At 40.3% G+C, this 25804-nt stretch overlaps 1 protein-coding gene across 2 annotated transcripts; it reads right to left on the bottom strand.

Moving 5' to 3' along the window:
* Window positions 1-2231: 2231 nt before the first annotated feature.
* Window positions 2232-25660, bottom strand: PLGRKT (plasminogen receptor with a C-terminal lysine). 2 transcript variants are annotated; one of them, XM_016214300.2, is made up of 5 exons: window positions 25452-25660; window positions 22405-22491; window positions 6112-6242; window positions 5435-5544; window positions 2232-2631 (listed from the first exon to the last, which is right to left on the bottom strand). In XM_016214300.2, exons 2-5 carry the CDS (start codon window positions 22483-22485, stop codon window positions 2510-2512), a joined length of 444 nt encoding a protein of 147 aa, XP_016069786.1. In that variant the 5' UTR covers window positions 22486-22491; window positions 25452-25660; the 3' UTR covers window positions 2232-2509. The 2 variants fall into 2 exon arrangements, with proteins under 2 accessions (XP_016069786.1, XP_016069787.1); XM_016214301.2 differs by lacking the exon at window positions 25452-25660 and having other exon boundaries at window positions 22405-22598.
* Between the last annotated feature and the right edge of the window lie 144 nt (window positions 25661-25804).

Raw genomic sequence — 25804 nt, 5'->3', positions numbered from 1 at the left:
TCCAAGACTGACTCAAAGCTACCAGTAGAAAAATCAGTAGAGATGCAAAATAGCCCTGAATATTAGAAACTACTCTTTGCAAATTGGACAGTTGGTAGCATTCAAGGTACTTCTGAAACCTCCTGTAGGCATCTGCAAGGCCAAACATAAGAGAGCATTTCCAACCTTCTCAAAGAACAGACACGCTCCAAGGCCAAGAGACACCGCAATGCCTGAGTAACAGGGCTTATTTAATAATATTTTCCCAGCAAGAGTTTGTTCCTTTCCCAGAAGAGTGGAGCAGAAAAACTACCTAGGTTCTGGCTAGTGACTCTAAAATACCGCATTTGAACATGCATATATTAAAATTGTTGAAGTCTATAAAATTTAGTATCATGTTCAGATTTGTCATGTTCTGGTTATATTTGTTATAGATCATTTTTGCAGTCGGAGTCTGCTCCCTCCCTAGCCTCCTCTAACCCCACCTTTGGGACATTTTCTAAGGCTCTGAAATTGAGCATATGTGATAGTTTTTAAAAGTTATTTTTGATTTTGACTTTGTCACTTTCAGAGTCAGGCAGCATGTTGCATTGGAAAGAATCCTTCCAGGGATACCAACCACCATGGTTTTAGTACAAACTACCATTACCAGATGTGGAACTTTAGGTAAACCACTACGAGCCTCCATTTTCTCAGCTGTAAAATGGGGCTTAGACTAGACCATTTCTAAGGGTCTTCCTTCCTTAACATTTTGACAATATAGTTTCAGTATTTGTCACTAAAACTGTTTTGAGTGGATTCTTTTACAAAGTGCAGTTAACTACTATCATAAAAGACCCTTCAGCATTACCCTTAACACAAACTCAGTTAGGTGGAACACCATATAAACCTGATTGATTTGTAATTTTAGTCCCTATAGGATAGACCACAACCTCCTAGTTGTTAACACCTAAGGAGTTGAGTTGTGCCTTTAGGCTTTTTTCTTAACAAGTCCCCCAGGTAAGGAACCTCCTGCGCCAGGCAAACCTAATAACCAGCAGCAAATCCCTGGACTTGGCACACATGGGCCTGCCTTTAATCGTTCTCCTTCTGCCAAGGGTGCACTTCCTCTTCACCTCCTTGTCTTCATGGAGAACTTCAATGCATCCTTCAAGACCTGGCCCAAGGTTCTCTTCAACTCTGATTGTATCAAAGCCGCATGTTAATATGTCATCAGCTGCTTGAGGGTGCGAGCCATGTATTTGTGCTTATTTCTCCCCTTCAGATTTTATCTCCTGTTCCCGTTCTTCTTTCTATTCTTGGCAAGTCTCAGAGGCTTTCCTCTGGCTCTTCCCTTTGCTTAGAAATCCCTTCCCTGTCCCCATACCTGCTTTTCATAGGATTGGCTCATTCATCATTCAGCTCTCAGCTCAAATGTCACCTCTGCACAGAAGCAGTCTTTACTGTCCCAGATCTCAAGTAGCCTCCCTACCGACATCCTCCCAATCGTTCTCTTATCATCCTGTTTCTTTTCTATTGAGTTATTTGTCACCATCAGAAATGATCTTGTTTATTTCCATGTTTATTTGTTCCCCTCCCAGTTCACCTCTCACTGGAACACATCCCTCTGCCTGGGATGCAGTGACCTCGTCTACTTATTCACTCCTGTAGCCCTAGTGCCTACAACAATGCCAGGCTATAGTAAATATCAATAAATATCTTTGGAATTAATATATATTATGTAGTGTTTGCAACTATAGGAAAGGGTATAAATTGGATTATTTTAGGAATATAGGTTTCCTGGTGAGTGGAAATAAGATGAGCATCCTAATCAACCTCCCCCTCTATCCTTCCTCTCTAGCAACTATGCCCTGAGTCACTATTTTAATGTTTTTGCCTTTTGTCTTTCACATCATGTCAAGAATGCATTAAGGCCTAGCTTTTTCAAGGCCTTTTAGAGCATAGCCACTGGAGCCAAACTGTCTAAGTTCAAGTCCCAGTTCTGTCTACCTTGGGCAAGTAATTCAACCTTTCTGTGCCTCAGTTTCCAGATCCATGAAATGATGCCTACATGATGGGATTGTTGGAATGATTACAAGGATATATACAAAACACTCAGAACAGTGCCTGGCTGTAGTAAGCACAATATACATTTTAGTCATTAATATTAGTTGTTTCTGTCATGTGGAGACGGGACACAACTGACAAATCCAAATAAAAGACAAATGTGATGGGGTAAGTGTGTGAGACAGAGAAATGAGAGCAGTAGTATATTTGTTTTTCAGGAGTTCAAAACAATATAGTTTATTAATTTTACATTTAGATATTTGTAATATACATATATAGGAAGTCTGAAAGCTATTTAGAGTACCTCCTTTTTTGTTGAATGTTATAAATTTTATTTTTAAAATAGCTTAACAAAACTGATCTTGCATTTTAATATTTTACAATAAAATCCGTTATATCAAAATCTTGAGCATTTAAAAAACTGTAAAAACCATGATTCAAGTCAACAATTTTGTGTTTTGAGATTCGGTGGGTAAACATGGTATCATTTGTCTATGAAGAATTTACTTTGTTCCCTTCTGGCTTTTTCAAGGCTTTCAAAAGTAATCATTCCTTTTGGCAGCTGTAGCTTACTCTTCTCTGTTTCCAGTATGTTCTCAGCTTCACCTTAAATAAAGTACAAACATATGCAAGGTGACAAAAGGGATATCGGCATTTTGTGAGAAGGCCTATGTGCTGTGTTCCAGTGACAAGCTGTCACACTGATTGCGGGACATCCTATAGTCTTACAGTTAAATATTTCACCCATTGTCCTCAGGAGAAGTGACCTCCCAAAGGAAATACAGCGATGAATTCTGAAGACTCGCAGAGAGATAAATCAGATGCTAGGGATTTTAACAGATAACAACATTTTAAAATGTAGAAGAGAAGGCATACCAAGTAATATTTTATTTTTCCTTGATGGAAAGTCAGGATGATAAGTATTAGTTGTGTCTGGAGGGATCTGAGGCAGTCCTCTTCCTATTGCCTCTTAATGTACCATAAGCGACATGAGAGAAATAAAATTTACTAAAAATTCTAAATTTTTAGGAAAGCTGATCTTTGACCTGAAACTACTTGTAAATACCCCAAATAATATTAAATATTCTTTAGTCTGTATGCATACATACCTACATACACATCTACACATTTTTATAAACAATTCCTCTTAGATAACAGCTAGTAATTTCTTGGGCTCATTGATATTTGTCAGCTTTTTTTTTAATCCTCAGCTGAGGGTATTTTCCCCCCCCATTGCTTTTCAGAGGGAATGGTAGGGAGGGAGAGGGAAAGAGAGGAAAAGAGAGGGGGTAGGTGGGCGGGGAGGGACATCGATTGGTTGTCTCCCACACGTGCCCTGACCAGGGCTGGGGATTGAGCCTGCGACTGAGGTCCGTGCCCTTAGCCACAATCAAACCCAGGACCCTTCAGTCCGGGGGCCGACATTCTAACCAGTGAGCCAAACAGGCCAGGGTGAGTTGACATATCTTAATACCACGGATTTTCATGAGGCACTGAGAATTCTAATGTCCATATAAAACAAAAGGACACACTTGAGCTCAGACTAATGAATCCTTAAGCAGATGAGTAATGTGAAACTGAGCTGGTTACTGAAATGGGTTTTAACATTAGTAAATCAGCTGTGTACAGTTAATTTCCAGCTTCAAATGGGATTGAACTCTAAAAATTAATTTGTAGATCAGTGTTTTAGTTCTTGGAATACATTTTCCCATAGTAATAATGCTGTAAACCAATTTCTAGGCCATCAACAAGGAACTATTTAGCCCACAATGTAGCTGAACTATGATACCAATAATGCCTGACCACAAACGGCACTTTTACATAGTATCTATGTGGAAATATATTTCTATTTTCAAATGGGCATTTTTAAGAACATATAATTCCTTCATCTCCCCAGGCCTAGGACTGAGATGTTCTACTCCCTACTCCCAAGCCTGTGCCTCCTCCTTTCATCCCAAAGCAGTCCCCACAGAGCTGCAAGGATGGGCCCACAGCCCAGGAGAAAGCAGGATGGCAAAAAGGAAAGCTTGGGAAAATACTGTTTCGTGTTCTCTGGGTTAAAGGCTCGAAAAGTGGGGACAGAGGGATCCTCATGTGAGTATAGCTCTCAAAGAAGTGGTGGGAATTTGGAAGACATGAATCCCTAGACTAACGGGAAACTATCTTCCTGGGACAAGAATGGCTTCTGTGGCAGCAGTCTATTTGCTAGGACAGTGAGAGCCAGGGTTCTGAGAGAGCAGCACAGTACTGGTGAATATTTAACAACCAGCTCTCTGGGGGAAAATGTAAATAAGTTTATTATTTACATAAGTTTATTAGAGATGTTACTTAAAATATATGTGGCACACTATTTATAAATAATAAAATGTACAACATATTGGGCATAAATTCCATATAGCAAATTGATTCTTACAGAATGTTTTCATTGGTTTTTGCTGAACTCTTGTAGTCACACCTTAGCAGTTGATGAATGAACATGATTCCAATATGAATGATGGTTGGTGTTTCCATTTACATTAATGAGTACGACAAAAATGAAACAATGACCTATGTCAGAACCTCAGTCGTTTGAGAATGATGTGAACAACTTTGCTGAATCAGTTTTTTAAATATTGGGAGAATATTTCCTCATTTTTTAAGCTATTCACAATGTAATAGCTATGAACACAACACACTTTTAAGCGTAATCTGCATTATTAACATATTCTTCATCACTATCTAAGTCTAGACCATGGGTTGGCAAACTTTCTTAAAGAGCCAGACAGTAAATATTTTAGGCCTGTGAGGCCTTTCATCTCTGTTGCAATAACTCAGCTCTGTCACAGTAATGGAAAAGCAGCCAACGACAACTCAGAAATAAATGGACATGTCTGTGTTCCAATAAAACTTTATTTTCAAAGATAGGTGGTCAACCCACAGGCCATAGTTTGCCAACCCCTAGTCTAAGCAATCAACAAAAAAATAAGTCAAGGCTTGATTTGACATTTGCAGATTTCCATGGTGTAAATACTCCATGATCAACTTCAGGGTACCAATGGGATGTCACTAAAGTTGGAGTTGTATCTGTATTTTATTGTATTGTATATTATATCTGCATTTCTACCATACAGATACCATAGATATTCATAACTTAAGAGTATAGATATATATAACCTAAAAGTGTAGATTATAATAATTAGAAACTGGTCAGTTCTGTGTACTTTTTACCATTGTTTTTAATATAATTTAATGTTTATTTCTGTAATTTTTTCATTGTAAGTTTATATAATTTAATTTTTAATAATTATTGCATTTAACAACCAGGGAGAGGGTCTTGTCAGAACCTACCTAAGTCAAGGGATCATAAGGAGGGGATCCTTTAACCAGATAATAAATCAAAAATAGAGAGTCTGGTTTACCAAAGACTTACCTTTCATTCTTTGTAGAAGGTTTCCATAGCCCAAGTCATACTGGTAGCTAAAGACAAAGCCTAATGGAATGCAAGGGAAGAGGAAGGCTGGATTCTTCCTTTTTATTGCTCTGGTTTAAGAACAAAGAAGAATAAATATCAAGAAGTGACATATAAATACATATCTCTATACTCAATGAAAAATTTTTTATCTGCATTTTAAAAGAATGTGCATTTCTAAAGTTACTGAATTCGTTTGCGTCTTCTTCGGAAATAGGATTTCCTTACCCATAACTCCTCACAGGCTCTGCAGCTCTCCAGGGCAGGCAGGGTCTTTGACTTGCTCATATGTATTTGATGCCGAGGCTCAAGTTACTCACTTTATAAACAGTGATAAACCATTTTAGGGATTGTAGAAATAAACTTGTAGAAGCCTCCTCCTATCTCAGTGTCAAGTTAGTTCTCTAACTTATAAAATGGAGAAAAGGACAGAGGAAATCAAAGAAACTAAAGGCAGAATTAACTATTACCCTGTTTCTACAGAATTACTTCTGAGTACTAAACTATAATGGATTGCTTTGTTTATATAATAGTATTTGGACCGAAGTCCTTTCTTGGCCAACTTAATAATAATATGATAACGGCAAAGACAAAAATAAATTATTTAAGGAAAATTTTAAAGTAAATAACAAACATACCCAGCTGTTAAAGAGATGGCTGCAATGCCAAAAAATGTTCCAAAATATTTGATGAATTCCCGAGACCAGGCAACCTGCATGGCCATTTGTCTTTCTCTCATTTCATTCTGCATCATTAGCTGCCTTTCCAGCTGAGGACAACACAAAAGAAAAAGTGTGGTTATTCATCTTTTTAACCTGAGCATAGTTAATAATCTGCTTTTCCAGTGTTTTTCATTCTTTAATTTCTTTGATTCATCTTTTTTAATTTTTTTATTCTCAATAGACTTTTACTAAGGTCGCTCTGGAAAACTATTAACAACTGTTACTTTGGCAGTGAAATCTTCCTGGAATACATACAGAATAGGTACGATATTCTTTTTCTGTGTCTTGAGGTATTGAACACACCATGGTCTCAAGCTTTTATCCAAGCCTAATATATATATGGTCAGATTATAACACATGTGAGGAAAGATCTATGTGCCTTTAAATGCTGATATATCTTATTGGCCTTTATTACAAGTTGGACTGAAAAAATTTTGCCTTCCAAATCCATCCAACTCCAAATTGAAATTCATTTGGAGTATCATCAGGTCCATATCACACCATGATATAATGGTAGAGGGGTATTATTTAGAGACATCAATAGAGATTTTTATTTGTGACAATTTTCTTGTTGCCCCAAGTCCTTCACCACTTCAGTCAGTGCTTTTCATTGCTTTGAAGCAGAAAGCAGATACAGCTCAGAACACAGAAGACTTAATTTCTGCATGGATTTTTAGAAAACACAGAAGCAGCAGCAACCTGAACGCCCAAGCCCATTATTTTGAGAGAGTCAGATTCTTGGGAGAGAAAAGTTGTCATTCTTAATTCTAAAGTCTTGGCACAGTATATTAGTAGTAAAGCACAGAGGAAAGCAAGCGTAGAATTCATGATGTAAACCACAGGGTGGGGAGAAATGGAATAATAATATGATTCAGTTTCCCTTCCTTATCTTCTTTCTACTGTGGGAAGAAACTGGGAGAGGAGAATGAGATTTTAGATACAAAGATAGGGCTTGGCTCCTTGGCCCCTCTTGAGGTTTGAAGCTCTAGGGCATGTGGTGGATTTGGGGTTGGGGACCCCAAACATTTGTTTGTCCCATTAGCACACATAGGTTTTTCTGTATCTCTAGGCATCATTTCTTCTTCTTCAGGTCCAAGTACCATCTCTTCTTTTTCATCACTATCAAAGTGCCATTCCTGGTTAATTTCATCATTGGCAGACCTTGCACTGGACGTAAGCAGGCTCTTTAGGGGTTAAGATTGACCCTTCTTTGTCAAGGTAAAAATCTAGAGGAATGTGTTTATCTTCCCCAGACTCCCAAGGCTGCCAGCAATCCTTGGAATCTCCTGGCTTGTGATGCAACCTTGAACCTCTGCCTTCACTCTCACATAGCCTTCCTCTCCGGGTCTTCTCATGGCCTTCCTCTCTGTAAGAATTCTAACCTATTTTTGTCCAACCCTGTATATGCTCAGATTGTGTAAAATATGTGTGATAACTAGATTGGCTCCCCAAATTATTTCATGCATAGATGGAGGGGAAATCTTCAAACCCTTTTTAAATGTAATAGACATCATACCACTCTTTTTTTTTCAGTATTACTACTCCATTATTTAATCCAAGTTACTATTATTTGAAATAATGCTTATTCTAAGGTACATTAGAAGGCAAACACCAGTGATGGAGTACACTAATTTGAATTTTTGAATCATTATTGGTGGGTTAAGTTGTTTTTCTCAGCTTATTGAGATATACTTGACATATAACATGTAAGTTTAAGGTACACTATGTGATGATTTGATACACACATATATTGTAAAATGTTTAGCACAATAAGGTTAGTTAACACATCCTTTACCTCACATAATTAGTACCTTTATTGTTATTGTGATGAAACCATTAAAGTTATATTCTCATAGCAACTTTCAAATATAAAAGACAATTCTGTTAACTACAGTGAGCATGCTGAACATTAGATTCCAGGAATTTACTAATCTTATAACTGAAAGTTTGTACCCTTTGGTCAACATCTCCCCATTTTCCCCATCTCTAAGTCCCTCATTAAGTACCTTTCTACTCTTTGTTTCTATAAGTGTGATGTTTTTAGATTCCACCTAAAAGTGAGATCTTTCAGTATTTGTTTCTCTGACTTTTTTCATTTAGCACAATGTCCTTAAGGTCCATCCATGTTGTCACAAATGGCAGGGTTTTCTTCTTTTATGGCTGAATAATATTCATAATATTCATATGTGTGATAGTCATATACATATAATATAATGAACAGAAAAGAAAATTTTAAAGTTAGTCATACAAAAAAAATTCAATTATATATCCATCACATTTATTCATTGATTTATCCCACCAGGTTTCCCTCACCAGTCTCTTCTTTTTTTGACAATAGCCATTCTAACAAATGTGAGGTGATCTCTCATTGTGGTTTTAATTTGAATTTGCCTGATGATTAGTGATATTAAGCACCTTTCATGTACCTATTGGCCATTTTTATGTTTTCTTTGGGAAAAAGTCTGTTTAGGTGTTTTTCCCATTTTAAAATTAGATTGTTTGTTTATTTTTTATTGAATGTATTGGGATAACACTGGTTAATAAAATTATATAGGTTTCACACCAGCTAGTGGGGCTCAGTTGTTTGGAACATCATCCTATACACCAAAAGATGGAAGATTTGATTCCTGGATAAGTTGAACTAAAGTTTCTAAGAGAAAGCAAAGATGAAACAAACACTGAAAAGATAACCTGCAATTGTACATACTAGCCTAACCAGGCATCAAAACATATTAAAAAACATCTATAATTATAATAGTGCGGCACTGGTATGAAGAGATAAATTGGAGAGTTGAATAGCATGTCCAAGTACATATAGAATCTTAATAAAGGTGACATCTCAAATTCACTGGAGGAAAAGATGGATTTTTTAATAAATGTAGGTACTACGAGGTGGTAGCTTGGGAAAAGATAAAATTAGATCCATATCTCACACCATATATGAGAATAAATTCCAAATGGATTAGAGATCTAAATATAAATAAATAAAGCTATAAAAGTACCAGAGAGAGACATGATGACTACCACTTTAACTTTGGTATAGGAAAAAACTTTCTAAATTACTAAAAATGCAGAAGCAATAAAGTAAATGATTGTTAATGTGAACACATAAAAATTAAAAAAAAAAAATTCATGCAAGAAAACCCCTCCATAAACCAAGTCAAAGGCAAATGACAATCTGGGAGAAAATAATGGTAATATATTTCCACAGACAAGAGGTCAATATCCCTAATGCATAAAGAACTCTTAATAATTAAGGGACAGAGCACAAAAGACCAATGAGCAGACAATTTACAGAAACAAGATATATGAAAGGCACTCAAACATGTGAGAAAATGTTCAAGTTTACTCATATTAAGTAATGCAAATTAAAACAAGACTTAGGCCCTGGCCAGCATGGCTCAGTGGTTAGAGCATTGGCCCACGAACTGAAGGGTCGAGGGGTTTGATTTCTGGTCAAGTACATGTGCCTGGGTTGCAGGTTCAGTCCCTGGCCCCGATCTGGAAGTGTGCAGGAGGCAACCAATCAATGTGTCTGTCTCACATCGCTATTTCTCTCTCTCTTCCTCCTCCCTCCCCCCTTTCCACTCTAAAAAAAATCAAAATCAGTAGAAAAATGGACAAGCAAAAGTAAGACTAAGATACCATTTTCTTGCCCATGGCATGGGCAAAAATTAAAAAGCAAGACCATAAACTCTGTTGGTGAGACTTTGGGAAAACAGGCGCTCTTAAATTGGTACAACCCTTTGGAAGGGAAATGTGGCAATACCTATCAAAACTATCTAGCACCTGCCTTTGACCCAGCATCCCACTTCTAGAAATCTACTCTGAAGATACACCTCCAATAGTACAAAAATGTGAGAGCACAAGGTTATTTATTGTAGCACTGTTTATAATAGCAAATATTGGAAATAATAAGTTTCTATGGTGGGCAGAATAATAATACTCCCCACCCCCACACACCAAAGACATCTATGTCCTGAACCTGTCGATATCTGACTTTACAGGACAAATAGGGAGTTTGCAGATGTGACTGACTAAGATTTGAGATTATCCGGGATTATCTAGAAAGGCCCAATGTAATTACAAGGGTCTTATAAATGAAAGATGGAGGCAAGAGAGTCAGAGTTAGAGAGACATGAAGATGCTACACTGCTGGTTTAGAGAGGGAGGAAGGGGACATGAACCAAGGAATTCAGGTGGCCTCTAGAAAAGGCTTCCCACTGTCTGAGAAATAACTTAAAAATAAAGAAAGGGAAAGGCTGGAATGAAATGTCAGTCTGAGTTGGAACCAGAGGTGTCAGTACAAACTCATGGTTTAAAATACAGGGTGGAGCAAAAGTAGGTTTACAGTTGTGAGTATGCAAACCACAGTTTACTCTTGTATTATTATTTATTAATGATTATATTCTTTTTTCATATCAACAACTGTAAGACTACTTTTGTCCCACCCTGAATATATACTTACAGGTAGATGTAAAAATAGGTGTGAGTGTATGCATATGCACAGGTTGGTATATGTACATGTTCTTGCTGAGAGGATCTAGAAACAATGGCCATAGCAATAAGCACACCAAGAGCCCTGATCTTGATTTCTAAATACAATTCTTCAGCAAAAAGAACCAGGACTCCTTGAATAAGTGGTTAATTCTAGGTCTGGGGCAGAGGCAATATATGTGTAATATCTTATGATCACAGAAAATAATCAACTATTCAATAAAAGATGGGATGTATCAAAAGGACTTGGGAGCCAACTAGGAGTTCCCAATAGCCAAAAGAATTTAAGTCATAAAATAAATAATGATGGTACTAGATTATAGCCCATAGAATAAAATGTACATGACATTTATATAGCTAATATAATAAATAAACATACGGAGAAGATGCAGCTTCTCCAATGAACAAACATAGGTGAAATGAAGGAGATTTAAAAGATCACAAGTATGCAAACACCACAGTAATAACTGTTGCATGTAGGATCCCACCAATGGATGCTAAAATGAGTGGGCAAAAGATTGAGGAGAAGCAAGACATTAACAGTCTCAAAGTATCTATTCAAAGATATTTATCAGTTAGAAAAGAAAAAAGAGTAACTTGACAGTGGAGAAACCTGGTGGACACCACCTTAACCAAGAGATCAAGGTTAACATCACCAGAAATACGACATAAGATCAGGTGTCCTCTGGCATGATGCAATGACGAGACACAATAGCATTCTGTGGTTTAAGAATCATATGCCCAAGAAACCCCAAAAGCCATAACCTCAATCTAATCACGAGAAAACATTGGAAAAACCCAAGATTAGAGAACTTCTACTAAGTAACTGACCAGTGCTTATCACAAGTGCATATCATGAAAGCCAAGGAAAGAGTGAGGAACGTCAGAGATGGAAAGACACCAAGACACAACAGTGAAGTGCAATATAAGATCTTGGATTGGATCCTGGAACATGAAAGGACATTATGAGAACAACTGGTGAAACTTCAAAAGGATCAGAAATTCAGTTAACCGTGTTACACTCCTGCTCATTTCCTGGTTTTCATCATTCTCAACTATTAACATCAGCTAGACAGGGCCCTCATAAACTTTCTATACTAGTTTTGCAACATTTCTGCAAATCTAAAATTCTTGCAGCTAAATAGTTCTTAAAATGTGGAGTCATTATTCTGCATTTAGTAAAACTATTCAAGAATAAAGACACTGGGAATTTTTCCCCTATGTAAAATATTAAGGATGTTTATAGAGGCTACTCTCTCTCAAATCCTCCTCTCCCTGCTGCCCTGCATTCTTAATGATCTTCAGGAAGAAAATGAAGTAGAAATAAGACACATGTAAGAAGTCTAAAGATTTTAACAGCAGCCTACCTGAAATTCTTTTTAGAATAAGGTGGGGCATCTGCACATATTATGAAGCTTTATAGAGAAACAGAAATAATTGTTAAAGCTATAGGATCATGTCCTAATTAATAGTTTTGTGACCCAACTCTCTATATACTAGATATTCATGAAATGCTGTACTGAGTTAATTAATCAATGACCTCTCCTGCTCAAGCCATGACAACTAAAGTGAATTAAAATTCACTGTGATCAGATTTATGAAAACAGAATTCTAGTTGAGGGAGGAAAAGAAAAAGGAAATCTTTCTGCCAGTCCATGAGTGGATTTAATGGTCTCATTTAAGTTTATGAACAAACCAAAACCCAGTGTGTCCCCTTTGGAGAACTGAGTGCAGAAAGGGCGCTGGACCCACTGTCCCCATGGAAGGGCTAGGGAGCAAGGGATCAGCTTGGTGGCTTAACCTTTCTTTGTCATTTGTTTACCTTTGTAGAAGTAAGTGACTGTGGCACCAACGGCCTTTATGAGTTATTTTACTTTCATTTCCTACCATGCCTGAACATAGACCACATCCAGAAAATTAAGTCTTGAGAGGATTTTCATTAACTCTCCTGAGTGAGTCCAGACATGTTCATACCTTGTCTCATCTTTAAAGAGACTTGCTGAACATTTTTAGCAGCCTCTTTTAAAAAAATCAAGCAACTCATTATGTTCTTTGCATTTAGATCCAATCCTTCATGATGCAGTTCAATCAACTTAGTTCCATCTGTTCCAACTTTGGGAGAGAAAACAATAGCAGGCTGGCACTATTTTAAACATTTTGGTGGTTCCTCAAAGTTCCACATAAAATCATTATATGATCTTGCAATTCCACCCCTAGGTATGTATTGAAAAGAACAGAAAAGCAAGTGTTCAAACAAAAATGTGTACAAGAATTTCCATAGCAGCACTATTCTCAATAGCCAAAAGGTGAAAAGAAGCTTAATTTCTATAAACCAATGAATGGATAATAAAATGTGGTATATCCACACAATGTAATGTTATTTAGCCATAAACAGGAATGAAATACTCATACATGCCACAATATAGATGAACCCCTGAAAGATTACGCTACGTTAAGAAGTCAGACACAAATGACCTTGTTATGTGAATTCTCGTATATGAAATGTCCACAATAGGCAAATCCATAGAGACAGGAAGCAGATTATTGGTTGGCAGGGGTTGGGTGAAGAAAGGGGATGGGAGGTGACTGCTTAATGGGTATGGAGTTTCCTCTTGGGGTGATTTCATGTTATGGAACTTAATGGCGATGATGGTTGCCCAACAGTGTACATGTACTAAATGTCACTTAGCTGCACACTTTAAAATGGTTAATTTTATATTATATGTAGTTTACAATAAAATAAAATAGAAATACAATCAAAAGGGAAGTTCAGGAGAGAGATTACAGGTGAGGGGCATGGGGAGGCTATGCACAGGCTATGAGTGGGGTGGGGAAGATGAAGGTGAATGCAAGCCCAAGAGTTAGGCCATCGTAGCCGTCCCTGTAGCCCCCACTGTCGTGAACTTGTGTTGATCCTTCTACCTGTTTTGTTCAAGGCGCTTCTGGTTAAGTCCCCTGACTCTTCCAGTTCTTGAACCAACTCCCAGTTGCTTATCCTGCTTCCTACAGATACAGAATTGGCTGCTTTCCTCTCCTCTTCACTGCCTACTCTACATTTTGGGCTCCTTGTCACCACAAGGCCCTCTATGAAGCAAACACTGTACTTTTTTGCTTCATTTCTTCTATTTACCCTTTGTATTGAGGTGACATTTATTGAGGAAAAGAGTCCAAGGTCATAGTAGGCTAAAGATATTAATAGGCATGGTGTTTCAGTCAGGGCTTTAAAAAATCTCCCCACTGAAGAACTTACAAAGACGTGTTGTCTTCCACGACAGTGGCCTGTTTCTTCCCTTCGCAGAGTCCTGCTCAGTCCTCAGGGCTCTGGGACATGAGGTCAATTCCAGCCTAGCTTTAGCTGTTTGGGTTCACTCCACATGTGAGGAAGAAGCCATGGATAGCTTCAGGGGTGTTGTGAGGACATAATTCTTCAGTTTAGTGGTGGGTTCATAGGTGTTCATTATGCTTCAAAACTTATAAGCATATTATCTAACATGATACTTTTCTTTCCAAAATAAGAATAGCTAAAACCCTAAGAATGATGCTAGAGTTTAGTTCCTTTCAATGGGGAACATTCACAGGACCAACCTGATCTTTCAAAATGGCTGTAGATGAGTATGTTTCTCTCTAGGCTTCCCCAGTTAGGATCAGAACTGAAGTAACTTTCGTGTTGGAAAGCTGCTTCAACCATGTTGATCTATATTCTCTTTGTCTCCATTCTTGAAATTGGAAGATAAAGTATATCCTGATCAACAAGGACAACTAATCATCTTAACCAACACACATACTGAGAGAATCAGTTGGCATGGGCCCTGTGCATTCCTGTACTTTCTTGCTGGGTAGGCCAAGGATGCGGCCTGGCTGCCCTTTACCTGTGCCATTTCTCAGGGTTCTGTTTGCAGTGAGCAGTCTTGAGGGATGAAGTAGCCTCTTTTAGCAAAGAGCAGCCTTGCAGAGCACTCACCATAAAAGTGGTAGATTCCACAGCTCACTGTTCCTCAGTTAAGTCGTAAACCTGCTGCATCCACCTCAGCGTCCAGCCAGGCCCACCTCCATCCCTCCATGGGACTTGGGGCGCATAGGAAACACCTCACGTTCATGGTGAACCTGCTCATGCTGCTTGCTGCTGTGTAAGTAACAAAGTCTCCTGCAGCCTCCCTGAAACAGTACCAGGCTAAGCTGTTAACTTGCCACTAGGGTAAATCCCAGACCCTTCCCAGGGCCTGCCTGCTTTGGGGACGAAGCTGAGATGCTCATAGAAACATGGCATTCTGGAAGACAAAGGACAAGAGCCCTCAGTGGTGGGTTACCGGATATAAGAAAACTCCCTGAGATCAGGTAGGAAACGCTCTCACCTAGGTGGTGGTGAGGGGGGGAGGGGAGGGGTCTCTCGCTGTCCTAGGTGTTAAATGAGGCTGAGCAACAAAACACAGGAGCAAAACAGGCCACCCAGATGGTACTCTGGTTGTGGCACATTCTCCTCTGGGTGGGAGAAGGAAGGATGTTACCATGACAGTGGGGCATCAAGCCCCACACCTCAGCTGTGGCTCATGGGTCAAGGGGTCCCCAAAGCTGAAATAGTGGTGTCAGCATTGAGGTTACAGAACTTTAGGTAGACCACAAACATTAGAAACTTGTGTGTTGAGCCCAGTGGCGGGAGGCCCCGTGAAACAGAGTGAATGCAAAGGCTAATTACTGGCACCGGGTTGCTCTCTCCCCGTTTCTTTCCCAACTTCAGCTGCTTTAGGGAAGAAGCTGAGTGTTCTGGGCAACTTCAGAGAGTGGAAAGGAGGGACTCAAATGTTTATGGCTCTGTTGGATGGAGGTACCCAAGTCTATTTATTCCCATGCAGATGGAGGGTGAGTTAAGTACCAGGTTGGCCCAAAGTGCTGAGGATACAGGTGTGGATGAAAATGAGGCCACCTACTAGACCTGACAAGCTCAGAGGCGCCGCCTGCATGGCAGGCCTTACAAACCCAGAGACTGAAAAAACCACATAGGATGGTCTGAACATAAAAATTCCTAACTAAATGCGGGTGATGGTGGTAGTCACATTCTAAGCCAGTATCTTCCTTGACAAAGGTCAGTCTTTTCCTTAATGGAGTCTGTCTATTGTCTTTTTGCATCTAAGATAACATACCTTTGAAATGTCAGAGTAATCTTTTCCAGACCCACTGCACCAGAGTAGACCACAGAGTCTCTCATCATTACCTCGTTCCCAGCATTCTATCTCTGTGCTGTAAATATGATTAACTATCCTGTACCCACCAATGTAAAAGAAATGTGTCTCTGTATTTTGCTTTTTGTCCAATCCCCAGATATCCCCTCTTTGCTTTCTCCTGCCCTCTTAATCTACCACCAATGGATTTCATGCAACCCTAGTTACAGCTTCTTCTTTTATTCTAATGTACAAAATAAGCCACAAAACTGCCATTTTCCAAAGCGTTTTCTCAATCTGTTTAGATTTTGCTCCCCAGCAGTTGTCCTCAGTTTGGCTCAAGTAAACTCATAATAATTCTCTACAGTTTTGGAGGTTTCTTATGACACACAGGGCAAAGCAGTGGCATTAGTAGAGGCTAAAATAGTGATGTTCCTGAACCCCAGTGCTCTCAGTGGCCAGGGGTGCACACAGGAATAAGGTGCACCCATGCTGGGACCCGGAGCCAAAGAGTAAAATGCTTCTTAGCTGCTTTGCACTCCCTAGTTGCCCCAGCTCACTGGGAGACAGCATAAACTCCTGAAACTGCTAAAATAACCCCTATATAACCTATGTTAAACTCTTTGGTCCATGTTCCCGGGGGGGGGGGGGGGGGGGGGGGGCGGGGAAGAGCAGTGGAATTCAACAGATAGGATTTGAACAAATAGGATTTGAACAAAGTTTGCAGTGAGGAAGGGAAATTTAAGGTGATCTTTGAGCTGCTTCAAGATCCTGCAGTTGTTTCCCCTGTTATTTAAGTGTATAATGAAACCCGTGTGTTACTTGCTTATACTGTGAATATTCACAGTGACGAGAGAGCACCTTTCCATTCAAGGATTCCCTGACCCCTTCCAGGTTGTCTAATAGAAACAACATAGAGACCCAAAGAGAAAAACAAAAAATCACAGCTGATCCCCAGAGAGGCCTAGTACTGCAGTGTCCCCTGCTGGACACAGGCACCAAATACATCCTGGAGCTGCCATAGCAAAGTACCACAAACTGAGTGGTTTAAGCAACAGAAATGTAGTCTCAGCTCTGGAGTTTGGAAGTCTAAAACTAAGGTGTCAGCAGGGTTGGTTCACTGCAGGCGCTGTGAGGGTAGAATCTGTTCAGGCCTCTCCCCTTGGTTTGTAAATGGCCAATTTCATATTAACATGGCATTGTCCCTGTATGCCTGTGTCCAAATTTTCCCATTTTATAAAGATGCCAGTCACCTTAATGACCTCATTTTAACTTGATTACTTCTGTGAAGCCTCTATCTGCAAATAAGGTGACATTGTGAGGCGGTGAGGGTTAGGACTTTAACATATGAATGTGGCGGGGTGGTGTCACAATTGAACCTGTAATATACCCCTTTCAATAATGTGAGGCAGCTGTTGGCCTACCTTGTTAAAAATGAACACCTGACCCATGGAGGTTTTGTGGACTCTCAGGCCTGACATCTCCATGTTGAGGTGGGTTAACTAGGACAGGACAAATACAACCTAAAGGCCTGTTTGCTGGTCAAATTAAAATGTATTTGAGGGCCTGGCTGGCCTGACTCTGTTATTACAATTTTGCATAAAGTAGTAGTAGTCCTTTGGGAAAAAGGTTATCCCATTCTGCCACCTGAAGCAAAGCTACTGGCTCAATGGAGCCCTTGGATTCACAGAGATTCTCCTAAATGCCTGGGCCTGTTTCACCTCTGATTCAGCTAAGCTGAAAACTGATGTTGCTGATAGTGCTCCTGCCAGCTAAGGTGATTGCTGGGATCAGTGGGTAGAAGTCAAGGTTGTTCTCAAACTTCTGGTCAGTTGGGCTGAGGGGCAGGGTGTCAGGAGGGGCAATCCGCCATAGGCCCTGAATGTCCCAGCACAATCTGCCATAGGCCCTGAATGTCTTGCTGGGTAGGCCAAGAATGCAAGACCCAGACTGCTCTTTGTTCAGGCCATTTCTCTGGGCTGTGTTTGCAGTGAACAACCCTGAAAAATAAGGTAACCTCCCCAACTCAGGCAGCTCACCATTCACTATAAGAACAGTGATTCCCTAAGCTCAGTGCTTCTCAAATGCTCCACAAACCCACGGAATGCCCAGCATCCATTTAAACACATCTTTGTTGCTTCTGTGAGACTTGAGGGGAATGGGAAATTGACACCAACCTCATGCTCATACTGCTTGCTGTGTTATGAGTAATTAAGTTCTCTGCCTCTGACATAGGTGTCTCCTGTATTCTGCCAGTATCCATGAAATAGTGATAGGCTAATTTGTTAGCTTGCAAATAGGGTAAAATCCCAGATCCTTCACAGATCCTGACTTCATGGGGACTGATGTAAGAGTAAAAGCCCTATAGTTTCCAAAGGTCTTGGACAAGGACTCTGAGGATGTGACATTCTTGGCTGGTGTGTATGCCTAATGTTTAGTCTTCCCTAGGTCACTCTGCTCTGTTATAGTAATTCAACTGCCCGTTCTTTCAATCGTTCCATTCCCCCAAAAGACATCATTATCCTGCACAATTATTACTCTTATTACTCTTTAATAACAATAATAGCAGCAGCAACAACTAATACTTATAGAGTGAGAGATTGTTCTAAAGACCTGAAGCATTGTTCTATATACTTTTTATATACTACCATCTTTACTCCTCAAAATAACCCTATGAAGGGGATACTATCATCTCTAGCTTACAGATTAGGAGACTGAGGCACAGTCATACAGTTAATCAGGGGTAGAGATGGGGCTCAACCCCAGGCAGTCTGACTTTAGTCCTCATTTTTAGCCACTCAGTATACTGCCTCAGAGTAGGACCTTCTTCTCTCAGAGCCATAATGAACCACAGAGGCCTAGAGATCTTTGTTTGAAATCTTAGGAAGATAATTCCAGTCAAACTTTTAACACTTGATTTTGACATACAACATTTAAAAATACTTTTTTGAAAACCTACATTAGGCAATTAGACAATCTTCTACTTTGCTTTGATCTTTTCTATCCAACCTATGTATAAATCCAGTGTCAAGTTTTCATACTCTCTGTATTAGTGTCCTATTGCTCTATCACAAATTATCAAACTTAGTTGCTTAAACCAACACAAATTTGTTATCTTACAGTTCTGGAGGTCAGAAGTCCAAAATGGGCTGGTAGTACTGCATTCCCTCTGGTGGCTCCAGGGGAGAATCCATATCCTTGCCTTTCCCATTTTATAGAGGCTGTCTGTGTTCCTAGGCTCATGGTCCTTTACTCCATTTTCAAAGCCAGCAGCAAGGCATCTTCAAATCTCTTTCTCTCTCCCCTTCTCTGGCCCTCTTTCCTCCCTTTCCCTTATAAGGACCCTTGTGATTACATTGGGCCCATCCAGATAATCCAGGATAATCCAGGATAATCCAGGATCTTCTCCATCTCAAGCTTCTTATCTTAATCACATTGCAAAGTCCCTTTGACATGTAAGAAAACATAGTCACAGGGGATCAGGATGCAGATATCTTTAGGGTGGTGGTGGTCTCATTCTGCCTATCCTTTATTCTAAGCAGCTGTCTCTTCCTCTAGTATGGAATTTTTAACACAAATACTTGGATTGGAGATTTTAAAAAGCCTATTCACTAGGTAATTAATAATCCATTTCATGTTGGCTTTGAGGATGGAGCCCCAAGAGCATTTTACCTTTAGGGATCAAAGAGAATATATTGCTGGAGCACATGTGTCAGAAACTTCAACCACTGTAGCAACATAAGATCTTAAATTATTTAAAAATGTACCTGATTAAAGATGGCAATGGTCTGAGTGGAAGCTACACTGACACTCTCCTGGGACCAAACTGGAATTACAACTAAAATATAGAAAACCATCCTGAATAATCAACTGCAACTGAAGACAAGCTGGAGAGCACCCTCATAATGAAGGAAGAAAAGTGGAGACCACATAGAGACTGGTAGGAAGTGCAGAGGTGCAAGAGGGCTGGTTGGGCTCCCACAGGCAGCAGCTGAAGGTCCAGAGGGATATTTCAGCTGTGGAGGTTTCCTACTGAGGACTCTGGGGCCTAAAGTCCAGGCTGGGCTTCCCAGCCAAGAGCACCAGAACTGAGAAAGGTGCTCACATAACATCTGGCTGTGAAAAGCAGCCAGGTTTCTGCCTGCCAGGGAGAGACAGCTGGAAATGCAGGCACCCTCTTAAAGAGCCAAAGCACAAAGTTTCCTGTGCAGCACTCACCTTGGGCTCCTGCAGAGGGAGGGCAGAGTGGACTGGAGCTGTGTGAGGACAATCTAGGGTTGTGGGCTCTGGAAATAGAGATTAGAAGGCATACATCTGTATTCCTGTGCCAAGTTATTCCCCTATACTGCAGAGGAGGATATCTTTCTCAGGCAGACATTTTGCTGCTTTTGCCTGGGGGGGTAAGGGGGAGGGGTAAGCAATTGCCCCACCCTGCTAGAAAACCTCTTTCCCTACCTAAGGAGTTTCCACAGCCTGAGGCTCATTAAGAGAATCAGATTAATCAGCCTGCAGCCAGAGGTGGAGCTCAGAGTGCTTTGAGTTTTTGCCTAATCTGCTTCTGGACCCAGGCCTTGGAAAAGCAGACTTTGGTGTGCACCTTGGTCCTGTCCAACCACACCCAGCCCCAGCAGAGGGGACCTCAAGCCAAGGGTTGTTGATAGCTCCAAACAAGGTACTCAGGGCCAGTCACAAACTGCGTCTGACATTGGCCTGCACCAGAGACCCTCCAAAAAGACTGAGAGTCCTAGTAGATCTACCTAATACATAGGCAGCCAAAATAGGGAGACAAAAAAACAAGCCCCAAATGAAAGAACAAGAGAAGTCTCCAGAAAAAGAGCTAAATGAAATGGAGATAAGCAATCTATCAGATATAGAGTTCAGCATACTGATTGTAAGGATGCCCAACAGCATAAAAAAAGATATGGAAACTATGAAGAAAATTAAGAATGACATAGCAGAAACAAAGAATACATTGGAAGGAATAAACAGCAGATTAGAGGAAGCTGAGGTTCAGGTCAGCAAATTAGAAGACAGGGTACAGAAAAATCACTCAATCAGAAGTCCAAAAAGAAAAAACAATTAAAAACAGGAGAATAATCTAAGGGAGCTGTGGGATGACATGAAACGTAACAATGTTCGCATTTATAAGTCTACCAGAAGGGGAAGACAAAAAGCAAGGGATAGAGAATTGAAGAAATAATGGCAAAAAATTCCCTGACCTGGTCAAAGAAAAAGTCACACAAGTTCAGAGAGTCCCAAGCAAGAAGAATCCAAAGAGGCCCATGCCCAGACACATCATAATTAAAATGCCAAGAATTCAAGACAAAGAGAGAATATTAAAGGCAGCTGGAGAAAATCAATCTGTTACCTACAAAGGAGCTCCCATAAGGCTGTCAGCTGACTTCTCATCAGAAACTCTACAGGCCAGAAGGGAATGGCATGAAGTATTCAAGGTAATGCAAAACAAGGATCTGAAACCAAGACTACTCTATCCAGTAAGACTATCATTCAAGATAGATGGTGAAATAAAGAGCTTCCCAGACAAAAAAGTCTCAAGGAGTTTATCACCACCAAACCAGCATTGCAGGAAATGTTAAAGCAACTGCTGTAATTAGAAGTAGAAACAGAGAAAGAGAGAGAAACATAGGCATAAAGAATTAAAATGGCAATAGATAAGTATACTTCTCCAAAGAAGACAAACAGATGGCCAAGAAACATGAAAAAATGCTCGAAGTCACTAATCATTAGAGATGCAAATTAAAACCACAATGAGGTATCACTTCACACATGTCAGAATGGCTACCATCAACAAATCAATGAATGACAAGTGCTGGAGAGGGTGTGGAGAAAAGGGAACCCTAGTACACTGCTGGTGGAATGCAGACTAGTGCAGCCACTATGGAAAGCAATACGGAGTTTCCTTAAAAAATTAAAAACTGAACTGCCATTTGACCCAGTGATACCACTTCTAGGAGTATATCCTAAGAAACCCAAAACACCAATCACAAAGAACTTATGCACCCCTATGTTCATAGCAGCATTATTTACAATAGCTAAGATCTGGAAACAGCCCAAGTGCCCATCAGTAGATGAGTGGATAAAAAAGCTGTGGGACATTTATACCATGGAGTACTATATAGCTATAAAAAAGAAAGATCTCTTATCCTTTGGGACAGCATGGAGGGAACTGGAGATATCATGCTAAATGAAATAAGCCAGTCAGAGAAAGACAAGTACCACATGATCTCACTCATATGTGGAATGTAATAAACAAAATAAATTGATGAACAAAATAGATCCAGAGACACAGAAGCATGGAACAGACTGAGGGAATCTCAGAGGGAAGGCAGAGGTGGGGGAGTGGGTGGGGAGAGATTAATCAAAGAACTTACATGTTTACAAGCATAGCCCATGGACACAGACATTGGTATGGGGAAGGCTTGGGGATGGGGTGGATGCAGGGTGGAGAGGATCAATGGGGGAAAAAAGGGGACATCTGTAATACTTACAACAATAAAGATAAATATAAATAAATAAATAATAAAATAAAATGTACCTGAAGTCGAGCATTCATAAGCATGAACTCCTGTTGGATTTTCATGTTTTCATTCAGAGATTTTGAAAATATAAACCCCATCTTGACCTAAAATATAAAAAAAGCAAAGAGGCTTGAAACAATATATTCTACATGCATCCCTCAAATGCTCTGCTTTGGGATATTGTGAGCGTATGACAACGTTAAAAACAAAAAAAAAGAAAAAATTCTGACCTGGGAACACAGTGTGGATTCTAGTCCTTGCTCCTAACTAGCTGTCTGGTTGTGGGCAAACTTAATTGCTTAACCTTCATTTACTAAGACCAGCTGATTGAACTAGATGGCTTCCAAAATCTTCTGCTTTGTAAGTATATGGCTCCATGTTTCCTGATTTTGTTTCCCACAGTAAATCTTGAAGAACTAAATACTTAAAAACTGACAGGAAAAAAACCCTCTTTTTTTTCTGAGGGGCAGGGTGAATATCAACTATCCTTTTACCTTCTTTGTTCCTGAGGGGTAATTCAGAAGATGCATTGTGCACTTTAAGGACAGATGTGTCTGTGCTCCTTGCATTTGTGTTTTAGGAAGTTTTAAGTATCTCAAGGTCGCTATATCAATACTCTTTTTGTAATCCCTGACCCTCTCCTACACACCCTCTATTTCCATCTACCTACTACTGACATCCCTTGGCCATCCTCCTCTAGCTTCACCATTGTTCTCTTCAGGTTACTACGGAAGTTCTCAAGGAGGAAAACATAAGGATAATTAAATGTCCTGGGAAATAAATATCTGTCCTGTATTCTGGCCAAAGACACACCCTAGAATTATAGGGGCCTCTGATCCAGAGTCAGCTTTAATGTTGGGAAGAGGCCAGTCACTCATCAATTTTTAAATGAATATATAGTATTGCCTTGTCTTCTTACCTGACTTACTTAAGAGGTTCTTAAGTGGGCTGTCAGTTCTAGGTAGGCCAGAACTCTAATTTTTTGTTCTTAATCCAATTGGGTACGTACAGAAAACCTTCAGTTGTTGATTTTACTTTCAGAATGCAAAACTCAAGGACATTACAATTGCTCTACCTTCCTCAACAATGCTGCTGATTCTCTGGTAGGTTGTTGAGCAGGGTTATGAACCTTGGGCCAGAGTGGCCAATATTAATGCTTCTACTCAGGATTCACAGAATTCTGGGGGAAGCCATTGGTGCTCCTATTTTCCATATCCATATCAGGAAATCTTGAGTTCTGGCTAACTAGGGAGAAGAATGGAGGGAGGGTATTTCATGCCAGGTGGAATGGGTTATCCCTGCTATTAGGGCTCCAGGTAAGTGGGAACTTCAAGCCAGACTTCAGTGGCTTTTCTGTATTCTGGCCAAAGACACACCCTGGAATTACAGGGGCCTCTGATCCAGAGTCAGCATTAATGTTGGGAAGAGGCCCGTCACTCATCAGAGAGAAGAGGCAGGGCCCTGAACAGGCCTGGGAGGTCATGAGGTTTTCCTCCCAGTCTGCCACTGCCCCATTCCATCCTGTGACCAGAACTGGAGGTCACCCACTGAGAGGGGGAAGATCTAGCATAAATTCTTTCCTTTCTGCAAACTCTGACAGCCCCATGTCAATTGTCTCCAACAGCAGACCAGAACTTGCCTGAAGGCAGAAGCAATGTATTATCCATCTTGGCAGTCTCCACCATGTCTCTTTCCCATAAAAGTTTGCAGAAAGCAATAAGTGATACTAGAAAAAGGGTAGCTCAGGTCACTTTCCATTTCTTATTTTTCTCCTGCATATAGGAGTGGATAATTGAATTTTTACATACATTGCAAACATTTATAAAGAGAACAATTGTCCTCTAATCCTATTGCTACGCGCGCGCGCACACACCCACACACACCCACACACACACACAGTCACAGAGCTGTGTTTCTTACAGTGCTCCTATTTATTAAAAGGTGGGATCTCCCCTGAAGTACAAGGAGAGTCCTCACGCCAGCCATCTAGGGAAAAAAAAACAACTATCTGGAAAGTTAGGATTTAGGTTTACCTCTTTCCGGGCCTTGCTCTCTTGGGTCTATATATTGTAATTTGGTTGTGTTAGGCAACACTCCCAAGGGTTAAAGCTAGAAGTCAAGCTAGAAGAGCTTTCCTGTGGTGCAGAGGGGTGTGAACCTGAAAGTGAGTGCACCACACCCTGTAAAGTACACTTTGGAGTTGAGTATTTTCAACTTTTCCTACCCTAACAAAGCCATTTTCCAAAGCCTGGGAGGTTTCTTAGGGTCTTCAGAATACTCTCAATCTTCTCTCTCCCACTCACAAAGTATATATTAGAAAAATAATGACTATTGTTCATACTACTCTATGATATATAGAAAAGTTGCTAAGAGAATAAATCCTAATAGTTCTCATTACAAAAAGGGAAAAGTTTTTTTTCTTCTTTCTTTTCTTTTTATTGTATCTATATGAGACGATAGAAATATATGTAAGTCAAACCATCATGCTGTATACCTTAAACGTATACAGTGATGTATGTCAATTATTTCTCAATGAAACTGGGGAAAGAAAATAAGTATGAGTGATGTTGCAATAGGGATAACTGAATTCACTCAATTGTATAAGGAGAGTTTTTCAAAGATTCCAACACTTTATCATTGGTGACAAGTTTCTTGATACTTAAAACTTAGACACCAGTGTGTCTCAGGGGGCTGAGAATGCTGAGCTCCCAATGACTGCACTCTTCCTTTGATTACTCCTGAGACGTTAAAAAGGACTCTTTAATACTCCAGCCCTGTCTCAGCTGTGCTACAGATTACAGCGGGAAGGGGTATTTCTGAGGTGTGTTGGGGCTGCAACTTCCAGGCACCGCTGGGAATCTGGATTTGATTTTACTTATTTTTTAAAAAGGATAATCCCATAGCCCACGACCTCTGTCATCCAGATTTCTGCACTGACTCACTTCCTGGTCCAATTTCATATTAACTACCTACATTTATGACTGGTTGTAAAATTACAATTTTCAATAAGTCATTGCGTTCCACTTAAATTAGCCCACTTCCCCTGCAAACTCCAGCCCCTTACCTCACAGCTTCCGGAGGTTTTCCCTAGTTTAACTCTACCCGCCCTTCAAGGACTGGATTCCCGTAACGGGTATTTCCCGGATGGTAGGCAGATTTACGTGGATATCGCCTTTACTTCCCCAACTCGATTACACCCTCAGGGGAAAGGCCAGGCTGCCCCAGCCACAGGAAGCGTCCTTTCAGGAACCCAGCTGAAGACACAATGGCAGGAAGCGCGCCGGGGGCGCGGATGCTCAGCGCCGGAAGACCGGGACCCCCGCGCTCCACCCACCTGCGGCCGCCGGGTCGCGCACAGCAGGCGTTCACTCACTGGGCGGCGGAGGACCAGGGACGCCGTGAACCACGCTGAGGCCC

This window comes from Miniopterus natalensis, chromosome 12 (assembly GCF_054644295.1).
Source record: "Miniopterus natalensis isolate mMinNat1 chromosome 12, mMinNat1.hap1, whole genome shotgun sequence".
Classification (NCBI taxonomy): Eukaryota; Metazoa; Chordata; class Mammalia; order Chiroptera; family Miniopteridae; genus Miniopterus; species Miniopterus natalensis.
The sequence above is the reverse complement of the archived record's forward strand: the minus strand, read 5'-3'. Positions and strand labels throughout refer to the sequence as shown.

What these genes read in the sequence shown, in the direction of transcription:
- PLGRKT (XM_016214300.2), bottom strand. Translation starts at nt 22,485, where the DNA reads ATGGGGTTTATATTTTCAAAATCTCTGAATGAAAACATGAAAATCCAA. An exon ending in TTATGAATGCTCGACTTCAG is followed by an intron (nt 6,243 to 22,404) that starts GTACATTTTATT and finishes TGTTGTCCTCAG; the next exon opens with CTGGAAAGGCAGCTAATGAT. An exon ending in GCCATCTCTTTAACAGCTGG is followed by an intron (nt 5,545 to 6,111) that starts GTATGTTTGTTA and finishes TTCTTAAACCAG; the next exon opens with AGCAATAAAAAGGAAGAATC.